This window comes from Tinamus guttatus, unplaced genomic scaffold, assembly GCF_059628265.1.
Source record: "Tinamus guttatus ecotype Peru unplaced genomic scaffold, ASM5962826v1 Tinamus_guttatus_pri_ptg000485l, whole genome shotgun sequence".
NCBI classification, from domain to species: Eukaryota; Metazoa; Chordata; class Aves; order Tinamiformes; family Tinamidae; genus Tinamus; species Tinamus guttatus.
This window is the reverse complement of record NW_028289019.1, coordinates 382,861-408,773: the sequence shown is the minus strand read 5'-3', so window position 1 is coordinate 408,773 and position 25,913 is coordinate 382,861. Positions and strand designations below refer to the sequence as shown.

The 25,913-nt window shown below is 36.8% G+C and overlaps 1 protein-coding gene across 2 annotated transcripts in view; it reads left to right on the top strand.

Annotated features, from left to right (window-relative positions):
• Nucleotides 1–25,913, top strand: part of LOC104567929 (single-stranded DNA-binding protein 2) — a 194,296-nt gene that overhangs the window by 46,783 nt on the left and 121,600 nt on the right. For both annotated transcript variants that reach the window (XM_088533148.1, XM_088533147.1), the window contains exons 2-4: nt 4,635–4,707; nt 9,202–9,263; nt 11,027–11,111. In XM_088533148.1, the coding sequence (XP_088389274.1) occupies nt 4,635–4,707; nt 9,202–9,263; nt 11,027–11,111 (220 nt within the window). The remainder of the gene's footprint in view (nt 1–4,634; nt 4,708–9,201; nt 9,264–11,026; nt 11,112–25,913) is intronic.

Here is a 25,913-nt window from a genome sequence, read left to right as displayed (position 1 = left end):
GAAAACAGCACTGGTTGCTTGGCCCATGGCAAACTTGCCCTAGGTGCTGAGGAGCTCAGCAGGTGAGTGCAGGACCTAGGACATGCTTTGACACACTGCCAAGCTTGGGGAGCTGGAGGCTTTCCCTCTTACCACGCTGATTTTATGGCTTTCTGTGTAATGGTTGCACAACTGTATTTATCATCAGTTTATATATATATATATATATATATTTAGTTATGGCATGTGGCTAGTAAAACAATAAAAGTAACTACACCTTTTCCCAGCTCGGTGGAACTATGTGTAATAGTTGCCTGCTCCTGGCAGGTTTACTGGGCTGTTTCAGGAGAAAGCAGGAGCTGATGAACTGCAGCTCCTTACTCTTCTGAGTCCAGCTTGTGGCCTGCAGGGTGAAGCAGCGGCCGCTTGGCGTTTGTTCTTGGGCTCTAAGCAATAACCCAAGCTTGGGGCCTGTAGGGCAAGACAGGACATGGTGGGTCAGCCTTGCTGAATGCTAATGCTCTGGCTTGCAGTGAGACACAGACACTTTCTCTAAATATGCATCTTCTCGCTGAACTTAATAACGATGCTGTCATGTCCCCCTTTGCAAATATTTTTGTTCCTCCATAACTTCTTGCTGTGACTTGAGCCCTTGAGACAGCTTCTGTGCCAGCAGATGCCGTCACTAAACTCTTACCTGAGGAGCAAATTTTTCTTTTTAGTGTGTCTTTCAGGTACTTGCCAGTCAGAACTGTGCGTGTGCAAGTAGGACCCAGCTCTATACCTACGCTGCCTTCTGTGGGCAGCTGGCATATATTCATGTAAACAGCCAGAGGAATAGCATACATACAGTTGGTGAAGTCTGCTGGAGTTGTGCAGGGAATGTGACTCAGAGCAGGAAGGTTCGGTGCTGAAAATACACACAGCGAACGTCCTCTTGAGGCTTCAGGTTTTCACTAGCACCTTTTATAGAAAGTTTGGTGTCATCTTAATTTTTGATTTGAAATTGAAGAAGTTTACCATCAGTTACCAGGCAGTAACTTTTACAGAGCCCACAGCCTGTCTTAACAAAAGTTGTGGCAGAATTCACGTAAATTGATTAGCAATATTTGCTTCTCACATTACTCTGCGGGAGGCCAGACACGACTCCTGAAGGCTTCAATATGAGTCTAACAGAAATCACTTTATTCGCGTTACAGCACTCTATTTATCTACTACATTTCTGTTAAGTCATCTAGCCACGCGTACGCTTACATTGCGATTGGTTGCATACTACTGTCCACGCGTCTTCTACCGTACTAGGTTGGCTGTAGATACCGGGGCACACGTTTACATGATTGGCCCGCACACAGTCCTCTATCATGCACTGATAAACTTGTTTACAGGTTCTTCCTCTCCTACTTCTGTGTTCTTCCAGCTGGTGACTTTCCCACGATCTTTTCGCCTTGGTCTTAGTCCAGCTCATCGTATCCATCTTCTATCGGGAATCCTCCGTTACTTAGACATCCTCCCACATTACTCATAGGATGTCAAGAAGTATGTAAATACAAAAAAAAAAAAAAACATATGTCTGCTTGCTGCTTTCTCACTCAGTTTCTCACACCAGTTTATTGAGTAAATACTCTCTTTGAAAATGCTACTTTGAGCCCTGGTGATGGAGACTTTCTCATTATTCTTTTCTTAGACATCTGTTCAGATGTGAAATAGTGTATTCCGATGTTAGTTTTATATGCTTGGACTGTGGCCATTTTTATCTTATTCTAATCTTTCTTATGCCATAAAGTTACTATATCCTTGTTACCCTGCATTGCATCTTTTTTGATTTCTTTGCTATCTTTCCTCAGAGCATCGGTTTTCATTGATCCTTTTGCTGTGACTAATGCAGTAAAACAGTAGTATCTTTCATTTGATCTCTGTGGCAAATGCCTTTATTTCTGAATGAAATGATAATGTTGTTAACTTCTGTAAAGGCTTCCTGACAGAATAACTGCTGATGGACAAGCAATTTAGATCTAACATGAACCAGTCCACTTGGTTTATGCTCCACCATCTGCCTCGCATCTGCTCAGGGAAGGTGATCCTGGCTTTCCTGCAGGAGGAGTTAGGCAGGGCCCTTGCCCAGATGCAGTTTGTCGCAGCTGGATCATTTGGGAAGCCTAAAACTTGCACTGTTTACCTCTTCCTGAAGTCATCTCCTCTCCCCCTTCAAAAATAAAATAGTTTCACCAGTTCATTTCACAGTTAGTATAGTTAAACCAATGTCAAAATGTATGCCAAAGAGTAGAAGATATTGTTATAATTTTAATTACAGTTGACTTGGCACATTCCGTATATTTGTACTGAACTTTTAAAGCTGTCTTTTTTTGTTGTTTTACACAAGTTGTGTTTTTTGAAGGCTCCAGGCTAGGATGCAGAGGCAGTAGCGATGCTGCTCTCCCGGAGCACTGCTGGCACGTGCTCCTCTGCAGATACAATCCAGGAGTCCTGGGATGAGGCGTACAAAGCTGCTTAGAATTAAAGTATTGTGCTGATGATTTGGGTATCATGGTACAGTATTTGCCAAAGCTTTCAACAGACGGCAGGCTTATGAAGATGGTGTATCTGCAATAAACTTCTGGTTCTTTTGCTGTTAGCTTTCATTTGCTGGCTAGAAAGGATATGATCACACAAATCCTTTTCTCTGGACTGCATGCTTCATGTTTTGATAAGAACAAAAAAAGATGTGCATCTCAACATGATGCTTTAAAGCGTTCTCAACATGACGTTTTAAAGTGTTGCTAGGAAAATAAGTAATCTTGGTTATTGTAGAAATAGTTCCTCTTCTGTGCCTCTGACATCTTTCTGATCTTAGATTTTGTCTACAACCATTTATTGTTTAAAAACTTAATGATAGTTCAACTGGAAAGGATTAAGTCGACAAGATTTCACTTTCTTTTTGACAGGTGCTGTTGTACTTTTGGGAAGAGAGCCTCCAACATAAGTGATCATCTCTCTCCCCAGTGCTTACAGGAGGCATTCACTGTACCAAGCATGCTCTGTGTGGCACTTGAGCACTAACATGACTGTGCTCCAGGAGAATAACTCTTCTCCTTATCCTTTTATCATTATCTTCCAAGATAGGTATTTATTGATAAATATTAATATGTTTTTATTTGAAAATACCGATAAAATCAATATGCAACTATTTTGTAAAATATAAGAATTAAGCAGTGGGTAAGCTTCAAATCGTATGCTTAATAATCATATGCTTGAATAAAAACCATTATTTTTTATTACAGGAAAAAAACACAAATTTTGCTTTTAATGTTGAGGAGAGAGTAAAGTAGTGTGAGCATTGTATGTTCAAAGTACGAACAAAATACCTCTCCTAGCTTTTAAAATCTCATGCTATTTCACACCAGGTTGCTACAGTAATTACTGTTCTGTCATTGCCATTACAGCAGTTATCCTATCTAGTATCTATTGCCTTTTGAGAAGTAACAGGAATATAGAAATGCTGTGCTGCTCTATTTTGTTTAGTTAAACTACATCTTTTTGAACATGAATAGCGAAGCGTTTGAAATAGGAATAGCAGTAAGTTACAAAGTCCACTCAGATTTAACTTCTTAAAAGCAATTCAGCTAGCAGTTTTAAAAGAAATGCTGTCTTTCTTTTCTTTCTTGCGCTGACTTTTATTGTAAGCAATTTCTAAGTATTTATATTAAATCATTATTAGTAAGAGAGATGCAAATCTCAATAAGTGAAACTTTCAAAAGGCAGGAGCTTCTCTAGAGAATAAGCTGCAGAATAGGAAGTGCTTCATCTTTAGTTTGCTCATCCAAATCTGGTCTGTATGAACCGAAGTTGCTGCTCCTGCTTAGCTGTTCTTGGGTGTTTGTGCAGGTGTTCTCAGTGTAAGCTCTGGTGACTGAGTGGTCCAGCTCCTAGGTATTCAGGGCATAAAACTTTTTTTTTTTTTTTTTTTTTTTTCTTGCAGTAAGATCCTTGTGCAATTCCATTGAATTAGTTGGAGTTGTGTCTGGCTGCCGAAGATCACTTTCTCTGAGGATCCTTTTGGAAGTGTGACAGTAATTTGTAGCTGGGTGGTCATGCTCCGAGATGCACATGTTGGAACAAATCTAAAAATCTGTTTACTCTCTGCTTAAGAGATGGGGCTGTGCTACAATAGTGCTGTGGCTTCTGTCAGTGCTTTCTCTGTGCAGTTTGAGGTTTGTGTGTTCTTTGAAAAAACACAGGCTAGTGTGCAAATGAGCTACGATCGTGACACGTTTCACATACGAGAACTCTGATGTGAAAAAATAATCAGTGTTACAGTATGGGTATACTTACTGTACGCATGCTATAGTGTGGGCAAATACAGAGCAGCAGTAGGTCTGTTGTTAGATAACCGGGCACCTGTCCAAATATCATTAAAAATATTGACATTAAATAATTTGGGTTTTAAACAATATTTAATTAACTACTATTTAAACACCTCTGCTCACACTGACCTACATGTTCTTGTTTTAAAAGTTCAGTACAGATAACAGATTTGACGTGTAGTGCATAGTGTTTTCTGAGAGAGAATAGTATGTACCTCTAACTTCGGAAATCTTTGGGTTCTAAAAAGAAGAAACAAATGCACGGTACTTAATATTCTCTTATTTGTTTTTCAGATTAGCATTGTACGTATATGAATATCTGCTCCATGTAGGAGCACAGAAATCTGCCCAGACATTTTTATCAGAGGTATGTTTCCCCAACTTTTTCTTTCCACATTTTTAAGTGTATGCAAGTAAAATGCATGTAAAATAAGTGTATGTTGTTTTAAAATAAACATCAGTGATGTCCTTGAGTTTCAGTTTACATTGAAGAGCACAGACTTCTGTAAAGAATCTGTAAAAGTTGGCATGTCAAGCCGTTTTACATGCCATGGTAAATTGCTTGTGCTGTGATTTGTTACCCACTGTTCTCTGCTTTGTTGCTACACTGAAAAAGATTCCCCCCCGTTTGCTCTAATACATGCTCCTGTTAGAGAATGCACGGAGGGAGGGTGCTCCCTTCTGATGCTCTTCTAACTTACTGTTGATACCTCCAACTGTGAATAATGCGTCATCCTAAATATGCAGCAATCAAGTGTTTTACATCCCATCGTCATCTACTTGCAGTTCTTATTCCCCTAACCCATGCTAATTTCAACATATATTCTTTACATCCTTCTAACCATCTCTCTTCATATGGTGAATCAGTTATGACTATAACCATTCAGAGCCTATTTCTTAAACACTTTGTAACAGCTAAATGGAGACACTGTTTTTTTTCCCATTACACAACAGTTATTACTGTTCATAGTCTTTTAAAGACTTGTATACAGCTTTTGAAGATAAAAAAACCCAAAACTTCATCTAGCATTCTGTATTTATTCTGGGATACATAAATACCTGTTCATCAAACATATTGAAGTCTTTTCAGGTTATTATTGTTTTTAATCTTCCTTTGAAGTAATTATTACAACTGAGCAGAAAGAAGTAAAAAAAAAAAAAGTCTAAATGTTATACTTAGAAGGTTAGCTGCTTCAACTGATAGTCCTTCAAAAGCTCTAGAATCCTCTCCTAGTGATAAGGGAGAGGAGAGGATGAGAACAGCAGAGTTGTTTGTGGTAGCTGTCATAGAAAGTTCACATAACACAGCTAGGCATAGGGGGTACATTAATGGTAGTATTAATTTAATTAGTTTCTATTAATGTGTGTTTTTTGACAATTGTTTTCTCTCTTAGGAAAGTAATGGGAAATTATGAGAGAGAAAGAAAATCAGAGTGTAATCTTGGCTTTTGCAAGACAGTCACTTGTAAATAATATAGTGTAAAATTCTCTTTGCTCATTTTGTTTTGTGCTATATTTGCAAAATGAGCAGTTGACTGGTATAACATTTGGATTTTTTTTAAAAAAATTTCAGACGGTGTCTTTGACCTTTGCTTTTAAAGCATTTGGCTTAAAAGAAACTCTCCGACTGAACCTTCAAATTCAGACTACAAGTAAACAAAAGAGAAGGAGTAGGGGACAGGGGTAAATAAGAAGGTATTGGCATGAGGTGTCTGCTGGGTTTCACACAGAACTGTGAGCCTACTTACTTGATTCATTAACAGTCCAAAAGGGAAAATTCTGTGCTGATAATATTTGTAAATGATTGTAGGTTGGAACAAATGGCAGTTTTCACTGCCATTATACCAACGAACCTGGAAAAAAAACTGCTGTTTGGACTGGAAGCCTCAAAATGAGGTTCAGATTGCAAAAGCAGGACACCAGTACAGTTAGGGTGAAAAAATCTAAAACACAAAAGTTAACGGTAAGAGCAACAGGAAAGAATGGTGGTGGCTCTTGGAGCAGATGGGCCTTTACATTATAATGCCCATTAAAGCCACAGAAGAATTGTTTTGCTTTTACCCTTCCATGTCCCATGCAGATCAGCTGTAGTTGTTAGAAAATTAGTATTGGCATAGAGGATGAAAATGAGAGAGGGGCAGTTGAGAGAAGTGCAGAAAAGTGTAAATGACCACAGTCACAAGCCCTTCCTGGATTTCTGCCAGGGACTGTGGCTAAGAGTAATGGAATGAAATTTAAAAAAAGAAAAAAAATAAGTTGGATATCATGAAATGCCCTTGATGTTAGATAACGTGGAGATGCTCGCTTGAGCATTCCTACGTTGTTGTAATGCTTAGTTCAGATTTCATAGAGCTGAGTCACAAGTGGCCTCATTCTGGAAGGCTTCTGCTGGGCTGTCTCAATGACAAGGTCAAGTGTAGTTTGGATGCCTTTGTGGACCTTGCTGAGCACACACAAAGCTCTGCTTTGCCTCATCTCTCTAAAATGTAGGACCACAAATTCAACTAGTCGTTTCCTGGGTCTCTGGATTGCAGAGACCTCTTTAGTTTATTAAGGATGTCTCATGTCTCTTGGTCAGCGGTTCCCTCCCTTCAGGAGACATGAGCTGAAGTCATTGATGGAAGTAACTCCACAGCTGTTGCATCCCAAAATACATAGTCGTGGTGTTAAGAGGCAAAATGGCCAATCCTTGGGGCATTCAGATGGGGTACCCAAATTTTTGAAAGGGAAGAAGCTGCTGTGCTTCAGAATCTTTCTGTGGGGTCCAAGGTATTGCATCTTCCTTAAAGAGCTGGTCCCTAGGACATATATTATAATGACTTACCATCCTGGAAGTTAGCTTGGAGCCTTGGAGGAATAGATCCATGAACTTGGCTGGGCCCTATACGTGGGCATTTCCCATTTAATAGATCACTGGTAATCAACTTAATTGATAAAGCTGACAATATGTGGTTACTTTTTTATTTAATAACTCTTCCTAATTCTTTTTAGGTCTGTATATTCAGACAGATTAACACCTACCAAGTGAAACAGGAGCACCTATATTTTGAAAAGCAAAACAAACCCTTCAAACAAGAGTGTGAAATACCTCTTCAGTAGCTTTGGCTTTTATTCATGTGCTTTCATTCTAACATTTTTATCTAGCATAGTTAGTTTAGGCAGAAGTTCCACATTTTAAAAGGTGCTTTTTTTATGTTTTAACTGCTGTTACATAGGATGTGAATAATGTTTTTCTTTATTTGTTCATTTTATTTGTTTTGTGTTTTAAGCTCCACACTTTTTTTTTTCTGCCAACTTTGTTGACAGAAGTGGTAGTATCCTGAGTTTACCTTTCAAAATTATTTTTAAATTGCAGAATGATTTTTGAATAGTTGTACATATTTACATAGTGCATCGAATTTATGTTAGGTAACTTCATATGTTATGCTTATGCTAAGAAAACCTTTTAGGCACTAATCCTATATACTTCTCTTGCAAGCTATTTAAAGAACATATATATGGTTAAATTAGTTAACTCATTAATTCTTAAGAGTTGGGTGTGGAAATTAAGTTGGACATGACAATCCAAATTTTGTTTCCTTTGAAAATTCCTGGCTTGACCAGTGTCTCCTGCAATATGGACACTAACCTCTTGTATAAGAATTTTAATACCTTTGTATGTGTTTACATACCTTTCATATTAAGACTGTTTACACATTTCATTAAAATAAGGCTGCTCTCGTGCTATTGCTTCTGTGTCTACAGCAGAATATGGTAAGTGTTTAAACAGTTATTTTTTACAAATTTGGACAGGCCATCATGCTATGTGTAGTTGCAACTGGAGAAGCTTGGAGCAGACGAAATGCCCTGGTGTGCACCCCATTTTAAGATGAGCTGGGCTTCCTAACAGCCATGCGTGGATCTCTGCAGAACCTTAAGTTGTTCTTTGCAGAGTTCCTTAAAACATTCTGCTGGATTTATTGTAGCCCAAACACTTCAGTTTAGTAGTTAAGAATAAGCTGCTGAATGTAATGTTAATAAAATGATTGCATGGTATTGTTGAGATTTACAAAGTACCACGGGGAGGCTGGATTCTCTCCCAGTGTGTTGTGCCGTCTAGCGAACTAGCTGATCAATGCTTAAAGCGTGAAGCCGAAGGCAAGAATCCTTAAACTGCCATTCCTTTGGAAACAGCGTTAAATCAACCAACCTTCTGAGATAGGAAAGCAAGCCTCAATAGTACCTCCCTATTCAAGAGGGTTTGCCCATGCAGCCGTACCAAGGCAAGCTGGTTTTTCATTTTCATTGGGCTGTGGGAGCAAGGCTTGAGCTCTGATGTTACTTGTATTTGTGATGTTCCCTCTAACAGGGAAGTGCTCCTTGAGGATTCTGAAACATTGGCTCCCTTTGGCTGTGGAGGGAAGACTGCTACCTGCTGAATCCCTCAAATTTGTTCTCTATCATCTTAGGGGTTTTTCTTAGGGCAGATTGGAAAATCTTTTAGATAACTTTCAGGGGTGTTGTTTTTCTAGAATGTTTTTTGTGCTTAAATGTGTTTTTTGAGTTTAAATAAATGCCGCCTTAATGGTGGAGGGATATCAAATGTGTTCTTAATGAAATTATATTCAAAATCTTTAAAAAGAAATTTTAAAATATGCATTGCTAAAATAAGAGGTATCAGCTACACTAGTATGTGTGATAAAGTAAGCACTATGGCCATCCAGATTGATAATGATAAAGCCTTTCATAGCTGTAAAATCTTTTATTCTTCCCTATTTGTTATCTGAATAAATTATGCAATATTTTATAGTCACAGTGATCTCAGAGGTTTTCAGAGGTTTTTTTTTTTGTTGTTGTTGTTGTTTTTTTTGTTTGTTTTTAGATAAGATGGGAAAAAAACATCACACTAGGGGAGCCCCCAGGATTCTTGCACTCCTGGTGGTGGTAAGTGTCAATTTTCTTTTCCTCTGATTTTTAGAATATGCTGATTGTGAACTTCAGTGACCGGAGGCAAGAAGTTCAGGAGAACATCGTGAAAAGGATGTGAAGATGAGGATCAAGAACTATTTTATTGGAAAGTGATGAAAGAAAGAAAATTAGATAAAATATGTTTTAAAATAATCACAGAGTTTAATGTTATTTACAGTTTTACTTATCAGGTACATATTCAGTCCAAAAAAAAAAAAAAAGGACTCCTTTGCTCTTGTTGCTGTTGTTTTTTTTTTCCATCACTGGATGAAAAGAAATACTGTATAGCAGATCGATAAAGCAACAGCTTTGAAAGAAGATGGCACACATTTCTTTGTTCACTGTCTTCCATTAGATTGTGCCTTTAAGAGATTGTTCTCTATTTTCTAAATAACTGCGTTTGAAAATAATATGTATATATGTATATATTAAGTGTGTTTATATATACATATATAAATAATGTAATATGTATAACATATATGAGTTTATACGTACACATGGAGCCTCTACAAATAGATGTGAGCTTCCCCAGGCTTCAGTCCACCTTCTAGTCACGGGAGAAGCATATGAAAGCCATTAGCTGCCCCAAAGCCACCAGCCTTTCTGCGAGGCAGCGTATGAGAGCATGGGCTCGGTGCTGCAGGAGCTGCCTTTGCACAGCTTCTCTCAGTCTAGAATATGGGTAGAACACAGAGCTCCCTTGTAATCTATTATGCATGATACTACTTGCTTATATGTATTGGTGTGCAGAGATAGATTTCTATATATAAAATTCCAAAGGGAAAGAGTGCTCATATGCACTGCTGTTTAGCTGTATTAATTGAGGGGTGGAAGCCTGCAGAGGTGAACGTTTTCTGTGTATCTGTGATATCAGCATTATTCTTAATTTTAGTTGTTTGCAGTGGAGTGGTTAAATTTTGCACAATTCTGTATTGTGGTGCTGGACTGAGATACAGAGGATTATGTCTAAAACAATAAAGAAACAAAATGAAACTCTTGACAAATTTTATTATTTTAATTGTTCGAGCATATTGATAATTTTATTCTAGGAACTTTGTGGCTGACACTGCTATCACAGCTAAGTACCTTGCATACTATTTCTTAACAGTTCAGATATACATGTATCGTGTTAGAGTTGTATATCTATTCACATAGAAGTATTTTAAAGGCGGGGAAAAAAGATTTATTGGAGTACCCTCATTTCTGTCACTAGCAGCCAGGGCTTTAAGACAGCATGCTCTTCTATTTCCTATTCTTATCCATACACTTGTTTCTCTAGGAGCTATTGTTTAAAGGACAGTATTGGACCCTGGAAGAACTCCCAGCATTCTCTTCATTTTATTGCCTTTTCCCAGTATTATTGTAGAATATCTCCCTTCCAGTGCTTTGTGGCAGTAAATTGCAGCAGTCACAGAGGTATGAGGTTAAATGCAGAGCTGTAGTAATTTGCTTTATACTCCAAAAACTGATATATTAGACTTGCTTCTGAGTTTATGCTACCATGGTTTTAAAGGAATACAGCACTGCTTGCCTCAGAAAAACAGATAATAGGGCTTTATTCATCACAGACATTTTACAAAGCTAAATTCTTTCATGGAGGTAAGTGTTTTCAGCTCTTGGCTAGACAGTGGTAGGACTATTTCTATTTCTACACATGTATTTGTGGTGTACTCCATAAAGTTTATATAAGAATTATAATGATTTTCTTCTCATCATATCTGTAACTTCTTAACTTGCAGTGTATTTTGGGATCTCTATTGTGCAGCTCCAGAAAGACGAGAAACATGTGAGCACTCAAGTGAAGCAAAAGCCTTTCATGACTATGTAAGTTTTTTATATCTTTACCATGTTTTCATCAATTGTATGTATGGATGTGCTAGAAAAGTATTTCTGTAGTCCAGTGACTCAAAAACACGGGAGTCTGTCATATATAAGTAACTTGTTTGCTTCCAGGGTGCCTTAGAATTAGGGCTGTCTACTCCTTTGATAATTCAGTGTCATACAGGAAACTCCTGGAACCCATATCACAGGTCATGTTTTGAACCCGTATCACAAGTCATGTTTTGAAGCTTTATCAACTCTTGATAAAGCTTCAATGTTCTGTCCCACATATTTATACAGAACAAAGAACATCCCACTCTCTCCCCCCCATGGACACATCAGCTTGGCCTCAGTTGCAATGGCCCAGGCCAAATGGAGACACAGATATGTGTTGTCTGCCTTTATGTATGCTTTTTTTTTTCCAGATATTTTTGTATCCTGAAATAAGTATTTTTGTCATGGAAATAAACACACTCGCTTGTGGAGCAAATTAAATGTAAAATCATCTGGTCCAAGAGAACAGCACAAATAGAGGGGAAGAGACAGAAGTATTATGCCAGTGTTGACCCCATTGAGCGGGGAGTTTGGTGGTGTCTTGCCTGCAAGGCCCAAAGAAATGCTCTGGAACTCAGGGACCACAACACTGCAATAATCAATTCCCTTTTCTCTACCACCATAATGGAAATGGGGAACTTCAGAGCTTTGGATCTGCATGGCAGTGTTGGAATGGAATTTGGGATACATTTACTATGGCAGCTTTCTTCCATCTGGTGATTTCCTTTCTATTGATGAAATCCACAGGAGACTGACTGAGCCACGTTTATTATTCCTTTCAGCCATTCATTTAATAAAAAGGGAAAGTATAACTTTATTCCATGATATAATCTGAAACCTCTTTACTTGAGTACTTTCCAGGTCTGTCTTACAAATATTTATAGTTATTAAATAAAAATATTTCTACACATAAAATTAAAATTAGAATGTCATTTCACAATGTCTTACAAACACAAATTGGGAAAAGCTTAGATGAAGCAAAGTGTTCATTTTCCATAACGTATTTGATTTAAGGGTATTTACCCAAATTGTCATAATCCGATGACTGCTCAACGTCCTATAGTATGAGTCCTATGTGATCTCGCTTTATCTGTAGTTAACAGATGCACCATCATCACAGAGCTAGTCAGTTTTTTCTACTTACAGACCAATGACACTTGAACACCCTGTCATTGGTGGATAGATTTAGAGGCTGACTGATAGAGGAGCTTGGCTAACTTTGCTCAGTTGATGCATTGGTCACTCAGGTGTCATAATCAATGAAAAAAAAATGTGTGAGAGAGGGCAAGATGGGGAAAAATGTGAGGAAGTTTTCCATCCACAGAAGTATTAAGGTAAAGTGTGTTCCTCAAATCAAATCCAACACCTTGCAAGAAAACTTTCTACAGTCTTTAATCCCTTTTCTGCTTTAAATAAGCACTTGTGGAGAAAATACATTATTTCAATAGCTTTGCTGATGTTTTGAATGTTTGTTGTTAGAGCAAGATTGAATTCCACACTAAAGAAGAAATAGTTTTATAGTCAGGAATGAGTGTAATGAAGTAAATTTGTGGTGATCAGAATGCACAATATGACAGCTGACTTCTGCAAAGTATTATTCCTTCATAAGATAGTGCGTATAACCAAAGGCAAAAAACTTATGAAATCTGTAAAAGTTGTTGTGAAATCATTTTGAAATGAAGCTAACAGTGAGAAGAATTTTTAAATGACAAGTACTTGAAAATCAAAGAAGGGGTGAGTTCAATATTGAGTGTGAATTTTAAGGTGTAAAAATTTGATCAGATGAATCAAAAATATGTTTAATTAAAAAATGTTGTTTTAACATCACTTTTAATGTGTTTATGATTTCTTCAGCCCTTGGTTTATTGCATGGTCTTACTGCTCAATTCAGTCTGCTGTGTGCTGTCATAATATAGAATAACTGAGAAAATACTCCAATGACTTCTGTGTGTGATACAACTGGGTGCTTGTGTGAGCATTTAAATTACTGTAGAGAGTCTTTTTTGATGTATAAATTAGGTCATAATGTGCTTCTGTATGTACATCAGTCTGAATAAGGAAGGATGAATGTTTATTTTAAAATAATTTGATTTATTTTATAAACACACTTTCTGAGTATTTCTATAACCTCTACACTTTGTTAATCTTTTGAGGTGACAGGAAAAACTAGCTGCTGCATGTTTTTTGTCACAGATGAAATAAGCTTGTCTGATATCTAGCAAAACTGATGCGGTTGCTTGCTGTCATGTGATTTTTGCTTGGTGAAATAATCCGCATCATGAAAAGCGCATGCTTTTGAAATGTTATGTTTATTTAATATGAGTGTATGGTACATTCATATTAAAGCACAGGGTGAGAAGTTATGTAATACAGACAAGCGTATTTCACAGTAGTTGACCGTAAACATTGCTTAAATGCTTTGTGAAATTGTGACCCATGTAGAGTTTTGCCATTGACTCCAGAGAGGTCAAAATTCCTTCATCAGTGATGACCGGTCACCAAAGTCTGGCTTCTAGGTCAAGTTGAGCCAAGGGGGCTGATCATATCGAAACACTGCTGGTAGACTGCAGATAACTCATACAGCATTTGTAGTTGTACTGACATATTTAAGTTGTAATTGTCATGCAGAAAAAAACACAGAGGCTTGTTTATTATTTCATACTTGCAATTCAGATTTTTTTTTTTTTTAAATCAAGTGCATGTCCTCTTGACCTAAGAGCATTACTCATGGTGAATGTGTGAGTGGTCCCTAGTTCTTGCCTCAGACAAGTCATGTTTAACACTAAGCAGGTTGAAGTGGTTGACTCAGTATCTCTTCTGTGTCTGTTTCTGTCAGAAAAAATGAAAATTTAGAAATGTTTAATGGAGGAGGGGAGAACTTGGACATGATTTAATGATTTCTGAAGAAGTGCTGCCTCAAAGAGCCTAGTTGCTAGTGAGTCTGAAATGTACACAGGTTGACTCATAAAATGATTAGATAAAGAAGGAGTTGATTGCTTTTCTATGTTAAGGTTCACAGTATCTTAGCTGCAGTAGGAAAAATTATGCCATGTAAATTTTCTTTTTTTGTTCTTTGGAAAAAATGAGTTATGAGATTTATTTCATTATTTAATCTGTCATAAGATTTTAGCTGTGCTTTGCTTGTTGTTGAATACAGCTAAATATCTGCAGCTGGACTTGATAAATTTGCAATATATTTGGAGGGGAAGACTAGGAAAATCCTTCTTTGTATCTGTGTATGGCATTTTCTTATAAAACAATATGTATTAAGTTCTCTCTAACAAACAGTTTGCCTAACAAAGTTTGCCTAACAAACAGTTTGCCTAACAAAGTTTGCCTAACAAAGCAAACTAAGCCTTGCCTGTGTGTGCCTGTCGGCTTATGCCACTAAATATGCTCATGACTTGATATTAGAACATTAAAAACAAAACTCCCTTAGATGATAGATATTTTTTATATTTTCAGTTATATGTGTATATGCATGTGCCTCTATACAGTAGCATCCCTGTTGCACAAAGACAGTGCTTGGAAGTACTATTTCCTTGTCTTTGGATGGTACTAATACAACTTTTGATTTTATCAAGCTGGCGAGAGGAGAAAAATCTTTCATGGCTGACAGGAAGAACATGAAGTGACTTTTAGAGCCATCCCTGCCAATAAGTTTCTGATTGCCAATAGTAACCATTCTCCTATTTGCCCCTGATTTGTTAGCATGTTTTAATAGTGAGCTAAATAACAGGGAGTTTAGCTCCCTGTCTTTTAGCTTCAAGGTTGTAGGGTATTTTAAAGACCATGCTTTAATGAGTTCCTTATAGATTATTCCCTTTTAAGATCTTAAGTGATATAAATCAAATTTCTCTAGAGTTATTTGGCATAGTGCTTGGGCATTTGAGATTGCCGATCAATCTCTTTATGTTAGTATTTCATAAAAACAATTTGAGTGCCTGCTTTTTTCTATATTTTATGGGGAAAAAAAAACACTTTTTTTTTCCTCTTTCCTGTTCCCGGTTTTCTTCAGTAGAACAAAGAGGCACTTCCTTGCCATAAAGGCCCAAAAGACCATAATTGGCCATAAATCTCAAGCTGTATGAGACTGTATTCTGCAATAAGGACTGCTTTATTCTGTTTTCATGAAATTTTCTTTTTTATTCATTGAAACCCCCACAAAATTGTCTTTCAGGTGAAGTTTTTGTTGACCTAAAACCCAGGAAATGTTATTCTACCTTTTTCTTGACTTCACTAGCTCTCGCTACTGCGTTCTTCTGCAGGCTGCCTAGCTAGCCAGCATGCATTGCTGGGTCCTCCCTGCTTTCTTGCTGAAAATTGGATTCTAGGTCAGGCTTCCAGCTGCCTAGTTCCATGGAACAGAGGATGGAGAATGCATTTATTCCTTCTGGTTTTAAAATAAAATAAAAAGATCTGGAGAGCAAGAGGCACGTTTAGGCAGAGGGAAAACAAGTCAGAGAGCATGTGCAAAATGCTGAGTTCATTGTCATGGTGTCATTCATTAGGAGAAGGCCAAATTCAGTCACCATGGAATCATGAAATATATGGATACATAACTGGGATGAAAGAAAAATGCACAGCTCTATGAGCTGTTGGTTAGCCTTCCTGCAAACCCAGGGGAATCTCTCTCCATTGCTTTATTTTCTTTTTGCATTTTTGAGGTTCCCCATGTTCCCAAGGACTCAAATTAAAAGCTGAGAATCCCAAACACAATTCCGTGGTTGGATGTGATTGCTTTTGACTATGTTGTATGTGCAGTATCCTGCATATTTTGCCTTGTCCTAGTTTGTCCAGTAATGCTTAAGGACTGTCCTACCAAAAGAAATGCTTCTGTTCTAAGCCATTTGATAATCCCCTATGGTAGTTTTGCAAAATTTATGCAAAGGCATTTACATGTTCAGTGGCCATCACTGTATCTGTAATTTCGCCTTTTGAGTATGTTCGAGACATACAGTTGTTTTGAATCAAAGTCATATTATAGAGATTCTGCCCTTGTCTTAAACTCTAAAATTGCATTTTTTAAAGTTGTTGTAACATTCTTTGCATAATCTATACTGACCTCTTAATGAAAAACATCTCTTTCCATATTGTCACTGTTAGTGTACTTCACTTTTTTTTTGTATAAACATTTTTAAGTATGAATGAAAAGCCTTTCTTTCCTGCTATCTCATTCCACAGAGATATATCTCACTTCCCAGTGCTTAGATATATTTATAGTATAATACATTCTTAGATATGAAAGCTGGAAGGAGACTAAGGAAGTCTGACATTTACTCTGAAATTTCATGTTGGAACCTGTTATTTAAATCCATATGGTTAAAGACTGCCCTGGTCTATTAGAAACATAGAAACATAAAATGAACAATTAAGAAATCATATTCAATACAGAATGCTTTAAGTAACCTGTCTTACAAGATGATGCACCTTTTGGTTTACCACAAAAAAAAAAAATCTGTAAGGCTCAAAGGTAAAGAAGTACTATTTTAAGTGCCCGAGTGATATTCTGTATGAATGACCTTCAGGAAGACAAGCAACAAATCTGCAGTTAGTGCAGTTAGTTTTGCAAAATGTGATAAATGGTTAGAATTCTTTGTCTTCCTTCTGACTGCAAATCCCACAGGAACATTCGTATAAATCGAGGTGCATGTCCTCATGGAAGGATAGTGTGGGAGTGTTGGAAGGTGTGGAGGAGACGATCTAATATTCGCAGTTGGAGACTCTCCTTGTATGATTGGCAGAACTCTGCACGTCCCGCTTAGCATTACCAGTCTCTTCAAGTGCTTATGTTTGTTAACATAGCGAGTGTTCCTAAGTGCAATTGTTTGGGATGGAATAACTACAAAGCATGCTCCAGCCCTCAAAGTAAGCATCACTTACTGCAAGCAATCTGCACTCACTTTTATCAGGATTTGGTCCGCATGTTTATAGGAATATCTCAGTAGCACAGAACAACAGTGTAGTGTTATCTGCAAGATCTATGAAACTGTTTTGTTTGCTCTTCAGAAATTTGCCAAGTTGAGAAACTGATACTTTCCTTCAATTCTAGGGACTCCTTTTGAAGGAAAACACACATTTATTATCTTTTTGTTTTCATGTTAAGAAACCTCCCTAAAATTCTTCTCCCCACATTTCACTGCAGAAAGATGTACCCTTTCTGCCCCTACCTTCCTTCATCATTCCCTCCCATGAATGACTGGATATTGTAATGGCTTAGACTTCCCATGCCACAAATGTTAATTGTAAGCTTTGAGAGAGAAATGTGTCATTTCTTACAGTCCACACAAGTTTTTTCTTTTCATAGAGACAGTTTCACAGCTGAGTTTGTGCTGTGCTTTTAACATGAGGATTAAACTATTTGTTTCAGGTAGAAAAATAGAATAATATCTTCCCTGAAATCTCAGCACTTATCTTTTAAGTGCAGATCTAATTTTCTCAGAATTTAGAAGTAAAATGGTTAAATCTTGAAAGTGTGAGGAACTGCCATCTCCCCTAAGGGCAGTTTAGCTCTTTTTCATCGTTCCCAATGGAGACAGTGGACATGTTGAAAAAGTGCCTCTTTTCTAAGAGTGTTTTATGCTTCATTTTCATTGAGAAGAAAGGAGATAAGTCTTTCTAATGAGGAGGCACTTTCATGGAATTTCGTGGAAAAAACAGTATGTGTTCATAACAGAACATTTAAAAGATTTATATACACTACACATATTTAACATCATGCCAAATTTGTAAAATAGGTAGGACAAAAAGAGGAAGCTTGTTTTCTTTTGCTTGGAGGTAAGGAGGCAATGCATAAGCATGCAACAAGTTATGGGAGATGTGAGTGAGAGGTCTAGGAGATAAAGCAGAGCTCAGAAAATTGGGGGAAGTGACTGTAAAGCTTGGCTTGCTTTGCAATTTTCCGGAATATTTAGTCTCTAGAATATACAAGTAAAATCTGATTTTGATGTGTGTGTATATAAATATATATATATATATAACGTGCATATATAGAGATAGACAAACTGTTAAATTATTAGAATCTTTTGCTTCTCTGTGTTCTCAAGTCTGACACTTTATTCATAATTAAAATAAATCCAAGTTAACTCTGCTCTAAAGTTATGGCGTGTTATTGTCTGGAAGAAGGCTTTAACTGTTTTTCAGAGCTGCTGTTGTTGAATATATCTATCTTGAAAATTTCAGCTCCTGACATATTTGAAATAGAACTGTGTTTATTCAAATTTCAATTTTGTGTTTTAATATGCTATAATGGAGTATTTATGCTACTACAACAAAGCTTGTATTATAATTTAAATCTTGGACTTAATGATTTAGAGTGAACTCCAAGACTTTTAAATCAAGGTTTCCATGAAGAGAGTATAATTTTCTTTTAGAATTGAAGTGCTTTGTATACACACATTTCATAATACACATTTATTCATTTAAAGCATGAAAGTATGACCTGCTTAGTTTTAGATATTCCCTCTGAAGTTGTAGAAATTTGGCCTGTTTTTAATTTGTTTTGCTTTTAAGAATGAGCATGTTACCCAGAGTTTAAACAGTGTGCTTTAAGAAATGGCTTATTTCTAAATATTTGTTTTAGTTGCTGCATTTAAAAATGTTATAATTACCATTGTTCACATATGAATCTATTCCTGTTCATTGCATATTGTGAACAGTATGTTTTTACAGTGCTCTAGAAAGTTATTAAAGGAGGTTAATCTGTAGCTTGGTAACACTGGTAGTATTAAACTGGCTAACAAATGGTCTGAATTTAGGGTTAAAGACCTTCTGACATTAACATTGATTTTACATAATTCTTTACATCAGTAAAGCACTGAACAAACATTTGATCAATAGAGAGCAAATGTTGGATTAAAACCTTGCATTAACTCACTTTCTGTGCATGTTCCCCTCGTCTCCCACACTGCTCATCCCTCTTGCTATTCTTTCTTCTGATCTTTTATTTTCTGTACCAGCATTTCATTTCCAGCTTATTATTCTAAATGGGGATAAAGATTTAGGATGCCTTCTGTTAAATGCTTTCATTTTGATGTTCTGATTTAGCTAGTTAAATTTCTCTATTAGATGGTTGCAAGCAGGTATCTTGGGCACTCTGCATAGCTGTGGGCATCCATGTGTGTCTCTGTGGGAAGGTCTACGTTCCTGTCTGCTACGGCAATAAAGTACCAGCCAGGACTACTTGATGTCAACAATTTTTGTTTTCCTGATGACAGTATATGGCTATATTTGAGTCACTTTGCTTAAATACGTTCTTCTTCAGCCTCATAAAAAGTAAAAGTGAAAGTGAGAGCCTTATTCCTGAGCAATATGCCAAGCAGATTTTGCAATAAGCTTGACTGCTCTCTTAATACTTCTAAGTAAGTGACTCATTTCAGACTTGCTTAACACATGCCTGGAAAATCCAAAGACTTATAATATCCATCTGCTCTCTAATACGATGAAAGATGAAGATCACAAATTGTGGGAGACATGCAGCTCTTAATAAGAACAGCTGAACAACAAATGTCTTATGAGAGGTGGTAAAAAACGAAGTAATGAGGAGGAAAGGCAGGCAAGCCTCTTGAGGGAACATGGATATCCATGGCTGACTAGAACTGTCACATCCAAACGTTACACTAAATATGAAATGCATGTTATATAACACAAGTCACAGGGAACAGATAATAGTCTGTTTAATTTTTCTACCAAATTAAGGCCCTATTATTGCAAGTAATTGTGCTAACATGGCTACTTGAGTGTGCACAGGATCTGTTTTACTTCAGAAGAAATGTGGTGCAGATATCCATATTAGGATACCTGTTTTCAAAATAGGCTTCTGAAATCTTGGTTATTTTAATCTCTACATTAATATAATTCCAAAAAATGCATTTTTTAAACTTAGCTGTTGAAAATATGTAAAACTTTATTGCAAACAGGTAAAGCATTTCATTCCCATGTGTAATATGCAGAAGAAACTGTACATGCATACATGTGCACTGATCAAAATGAAGATTGTGGTATAATCAAGAATGGAGATTAAGTCAGGTTTAAGGTGAAACTCTTGCTTTGCTCTTTCTTATCCTAGGCAGTTCAAATGTGGCCCCTCCTTAACTTAATGGACAACTCCATAGTGCTGTCACAGTAAAGTATACAAACTAGATTTATGTCAGTTAGCAAGGATACCAATAACAAAACTCCGATGCAGCAGCCTGTAACCCATCAGAGGCTAATTTACTCTGCCGAGGGAGCAGTACTCTGCATAATTGACAACAAAAGAGGAGCACTCTGACATAGGAGGAAGATGACAAAACTCATTATAAGATATATGATAAATATTATGTGCTGAACGGTAGAGAGTCTTGAAAACATTTTCCACTTCTGCTTTGGAATCCGCTTTCCATAAATGAATTACAAAACTGAAATTTTAGCCTACGAGACGTACAAAGTTCTTAACCATAAAACAGTTAAGGTGCGTCTTCTGAAGTGAGTTTCTGTTTTAAGAGAGGGGGGAAAAGTATTACAGGTAGCCTATGTACATGTAGGGGAGTATTGTGTTATGCCATGTAAATCAATTCTACATAAATAAGATTTTCAGTGAGCTCTGTAAGGACAGACACAAGCATCCCTGCGGAGTGTGACCCCATTGACTTGGTAACAGATGGACACAGAAGTTGTGGTTTGCCTGTGCAGATCTGAGGCCAGGATGAGGGGCTTTGGCCCTAGTCTGTGAAACAATCTCATGGCTGAACAGCACAGTAAGTGTGAACACTTGCGTTAAAATCCCACGCATGTTTGCAGGATCAGGTTTGTATGAAACAGTATGAAAGCAATGGGTCATTTTTATTTACTGTCCAGTTTTATCTCTTCCTTCAGATAGCAACCAGCCCTTCAGTTATGTATTCTGTATTATTTCTAAATACTCATTTGCAAAGGGACTTTTTTCTGATTCCCTTAGTTGTGAAGAAAGACTCTGTCTTCATAGAAAAAAAAATCTGTTTGTAAGGACAAAACTCTGCTGAGGAGCAGTCCACCGGATAACTCTTGTGTAACATCGCAGAAGGATTGTACTCAGTCCCAACAGTTCATTTCTCACATTTTGTTTATTTCCCGCTATTTTTATGGTTTTACATCCTTCCATCCTGTATACACCAACACAGTGCTTTCTGATTCCTATTGCCAATTGCTCTATATTTCTTGCTTCAGTTTCTTTTCCCCCGTCATTAGATGGAGGGCACGTGCTTGGCTGGGGAATGATGGATCACAAGAGTATAGTTCCTACTACTTCTAAGTCAGATGCAGCTGCTCTCTTGGCTTTCACTCATTTAGAATAGTTTACTTTCTGCTAGTTAGATAGTTTAATTTAGCATTTCCAGTAACTGCCCTCCTTCCTCAAAAGATAAACAAAATTAAAAATAAACAGTCTCCTACCAACTGTTCTTTCTCTGTGTGTGATAGCCATCCCTCGAGGCCTTGTGGAATCTTCCTTGATGCTGGAAAAAAGAGGCTTCCTCTGGCTCTCTTCTGGGAAACTTTTACCTTTAGCTTTAGAAAGGAAGTTACCGAGCAGGCAGCATCTCAGGTTTCTGTATTCCCGTTGTCAGGGGCCTGTCTCGATGCTGTGCTCCATAGTTCTCTGGGGACTGGGCAGCTTCTGGTTACTCTCTGAATACTCTTAATTCTTAGACAGTTAAAACTGTGTGTTCTTAGTCATATTTGGTCCAGACTTTGAAACCAAGCGTTTTCTTGTTCACTCAGATTTGAGATTTAATCCCATGCCTTTCCAACAGGAGACACACAGGAAAATTGCCATTTCACTTAATAGGAAAAAGGAATCTCCTTTATATCCTTACTTGCTTTCCTGATAATTTCTAGAATCTTTCTGGAAGAAAATTGGTATTGTAAATTCTTGCTGCAGCTCTAAAATGTGTGGAGGGTTTTGCTCATGTTTCTGTTCCCTAAATCATGTTCCTTAAGCTGTTTGAGGAACTCATCTCTCTCTCTCTCTCTCTCTTTTTTTTTTTAAGAAATTCCTTTCTTAGCTTGCTTGATTACTTAGAAAACACAACCTGAGAGAAAGATGGAAAATGATTAGGTGTTGTAAAAAGAAATTTCCCTGGTAACATTTACACTCTTTCTATTCAGCTCCTTGAAATTCAAATTGCCACAAGAAAAAGGTAATAAAGGTGTAGTGGAGAGTGATTTCAAAAGTGTACTTCACTATGTTTTCACGTTTTATTTTGTTATAAGGGGTTGTCTCGCATCATACAGGTAATCACAGTACCTTTAAAAGAAGCACATCAACAAACATAAATGTAATATTTTCTTATAATACGTATAATTTATGCAGTGGAATCTATAAGTTAAGCTTCTTCTAAAAGTCTGTTAGTTATTTTCAGTTTTGTTAAACTTGCAAAATTCCAGTTGAAGTTCTCTATTCAAGGTGTCTGCTTCAGGCTGAATCCTTTCCTCCTAGTAACTTTTAGCAAAAGCGATTCTCAGAGGATTTATAGATAGATAGGTAGATAAAATACAACTGTTCTTCCTATGGCCAAAATAGTCTATGACAATACCACCTTCCTACATATTGGAAGCGTCATTAGAGGTTGGGATTGTTGTTTTGTAAATATGTTGAACACTTTATCTGTAAATATTGTCCTTGCACTGAGTATGCTTCTCCCTTACCACCCTTAGGTGTTAAATAAATTATGCTGGAGGACTGTGCAGTCCAGCCCAGTCTGTGCAGAAAGAGTCCCACAGGAAAAAGCTATGCCCACTATTTCTAGAAGGTATTTTTTTTTAAGACTAGGTCCTATTTAAATCCAGTGTTAAGCATGCAAATTCTTTTGGCTGGAACCCTCAAGTCCTAGTACAAGACCCTCTCTGACTCTACAGGGGTCTTTAAGTGCTTCTTCAATGGCAGTCACATTTTGTAGATTAGACACATTTCTGCCAGATTAGACAACCTTAACAGTTCGTGTATTTAAAACCAGGCAGGCTTGAGACTCCAAAATCCATGAAAAATTGCCATCTTGATATATTTATTTTGCTATTTTTTTAAGTTGTCAGCTACCCAAAATGCAAATAAGTCTATTTCAAAACAAAATAATAATAAAAAAAACCACTGAATGACACTGCTGCTCAGCATTCTAACTGTCCAAGCTATTCTGTTCCTGTGAAACAGCAGAGGACAAGATTCCTTCTCTCCAGTTCTTGGAGAGTAGGATTTTGTGCAACTCAGTTCCTTGCTGGTTCAAAAACAGGGCTGCTAGAAAGTGCAGAGGATGATTTGTTAATGCCATTAACTGCGCATGCCCCAGTTACCATTATTAACATGAGTACCATTGAGCCTAGATTTGATTGACAGTTCAAACCTCTGTTTTTGTTATCTACAGTGTGTTCAAGACTATCATCTGCTTTAAAAATAGATTTAAAGCTAGCAGGAGCAGAAGGAGCTTGTAACTTGGGCTCTGGCGATTTTGATACAATGAATTAAACTGCAACTATGGGTGCCTAAAGATTGACTCCAAAGTTCATGCATATAGGTAGCCTATTTTTTTTAACCACAAAATCTCAGAGTATGCAGCAGCTTTTTATTGAAGTCAGATGAATTCCAGAGGTGCTCAAACTATAGTAAATTGCACTACCTATTTAAGAGGCTGAGTGCACATATAGATATGTGGTTACTTATTCTTGTAAATCTTGGGTTTTACTGTTTCAAACTATGGCTTGGTTTATACATGTTTCAGTAGTTATTTTTTTTTAACACATAAACATTTCTTGATACAGGGGTAATACTAGATGAGTTGAAGGGATTTGGTAAACTGGACATATGAAAGACCTGGTTCTATCAGAAATTTTGGGGTTTAAAAATTTATAGTAAAACATAACAATTTGAATACCTCTTCTATTTTATTTTCAGATTGCTCACAGTTTTCAGAATTTCAGAGTAAGATCAAAGGAAATATTTCAAGAAATAGATTGTAAAGCATTTATGTATTTGATTTCATATTTATTAGTGACTAGAAGTAGTGTCAAAATTTTTTTTCTAACTTTATTAAACAGGACAAATGTTTCAGCTGTTTAGATGCTGCCTTGATAACATCAGAAATTGAATTATTATTTCTGTGCTTATTGTGTGCAGTTACACATAACCATTACCTAAATGTGTACTGTATATTAAATTTTCTCCTGAAAAAAGAATTGCCAAGTGAATATTACTTTTCTTAATAGTCATTTCTATGTTGTGTTTTTGCTGAATAAGCAAACTATGCAACTGTTGAAGCTGCAAAATTTTAAAATGCCTCATGCTTTTGTAAGATGGAGAGCACACCTTATTTTAACTTTTAAAACGTCGTGCAGTTCCACAGTCCTGGTATAATTCTCAAAACCAGTTATTTTTATTTCCCAAGACATTAAATCTGTCAATCCTTAAACTTTCTTTGAAGTGAGCTCTAACTCTTTCCTTGGTCAAAAAGAGTGTAATATACTACTGTTTTATAGACATGAGCCCTTGTAGTCCAGGTGCCTCTTGCTCTTATGACCTATGCTGACACTTTATATTCTCACTGTCAGAAGTCTAGTTTATTCTCTGGTTTACAGTTCATCTCTTCAGGGATGCTTGATGTATGGACTCTGAATAGGTTTCAGAAAATAACAAGCTTTTAACTGGTGCAGGAAATGTATAGATATGGACAAAAATAAATAGCTTTCATTCTCCTTCCTCAGTTTCTTTAATCCTCGTGCCTTCTTTGCACTAAGGATTCTTTATCTTTCATTCATTTTCTCCACACAACCAGAAGGTGTGCTGTTTTTCTCATGTACAGCTTGTTTTCTTCTTTGGCTGTTCTTATTCTCAAACAATTTATTTGCTGCGAGTGTATTTCTGGTTCTTTCTTATCAACTTTCTTGCATCTTTGAATCTCCTTAATTTATTCCACAGATCTCTAAGCCCATTTTTTCTTTTTTAAATTATTTTATTTATTTATTTATTTTGAGGCCCAGTTGATTTCTCTGGTTGTCTTCGGTTCAAATTCTGCTGCCCCAAAGGATCAAATACTATTGCTTTGTTGGAAGTCAAATATGTGTTTTGCTGCTCTGTAAAAGTATGCGTTCTTATACTATTCAATTGGTACTGCACAAACTGCAGGGGTAAAATGGAATAATTGTTGAATGTCTAAACTTGAGGGTTTTATTTTTTAATATTCTATATATTTATAATATTTTTGAACTACTTTGACAGAATCTCACTATGCAAGTTTTTGGGAATGAGTGCTTAACTGACTCACTATAGATCGCAGCACAGAGCCATCTACAACAGCTAGTGAATGAGTTCATTTGGTGGGAGATCTGAATGAAGAAAAAGGAGAGATTTGAAGGCTAGTAATTATTTATCGTGTGTCAATTTTCTCAATTTTCTCCATTTACCCTTTTCAACATGTGGCTTTTGAAAGTGTCTTCTTTGCAATGTCATTAAAATAGAAGACATCAAGAAGAAAACTTCTGCAATTTACTGTTTAACCATTGCGCACTAAATTGTTTCTTTGGGTATTACCTATTAATGTAAACCTGGAGGTATTTCATTATCTAGTGTTTCCTTTCCTGGTGTGAATTAGTGAGCACATGGCCTAGTTACTTAAACTCTGAACCTTTCCTTATCAGGAGAATTCTTTGGCTGCTAGACTTGCATACTGTAACTGAGTTGTAGTTTCTAGTACTCCCTTGACGACTACTGTCACTCTGACATCTTGCTGCTTTTGGGGAAATCAATCA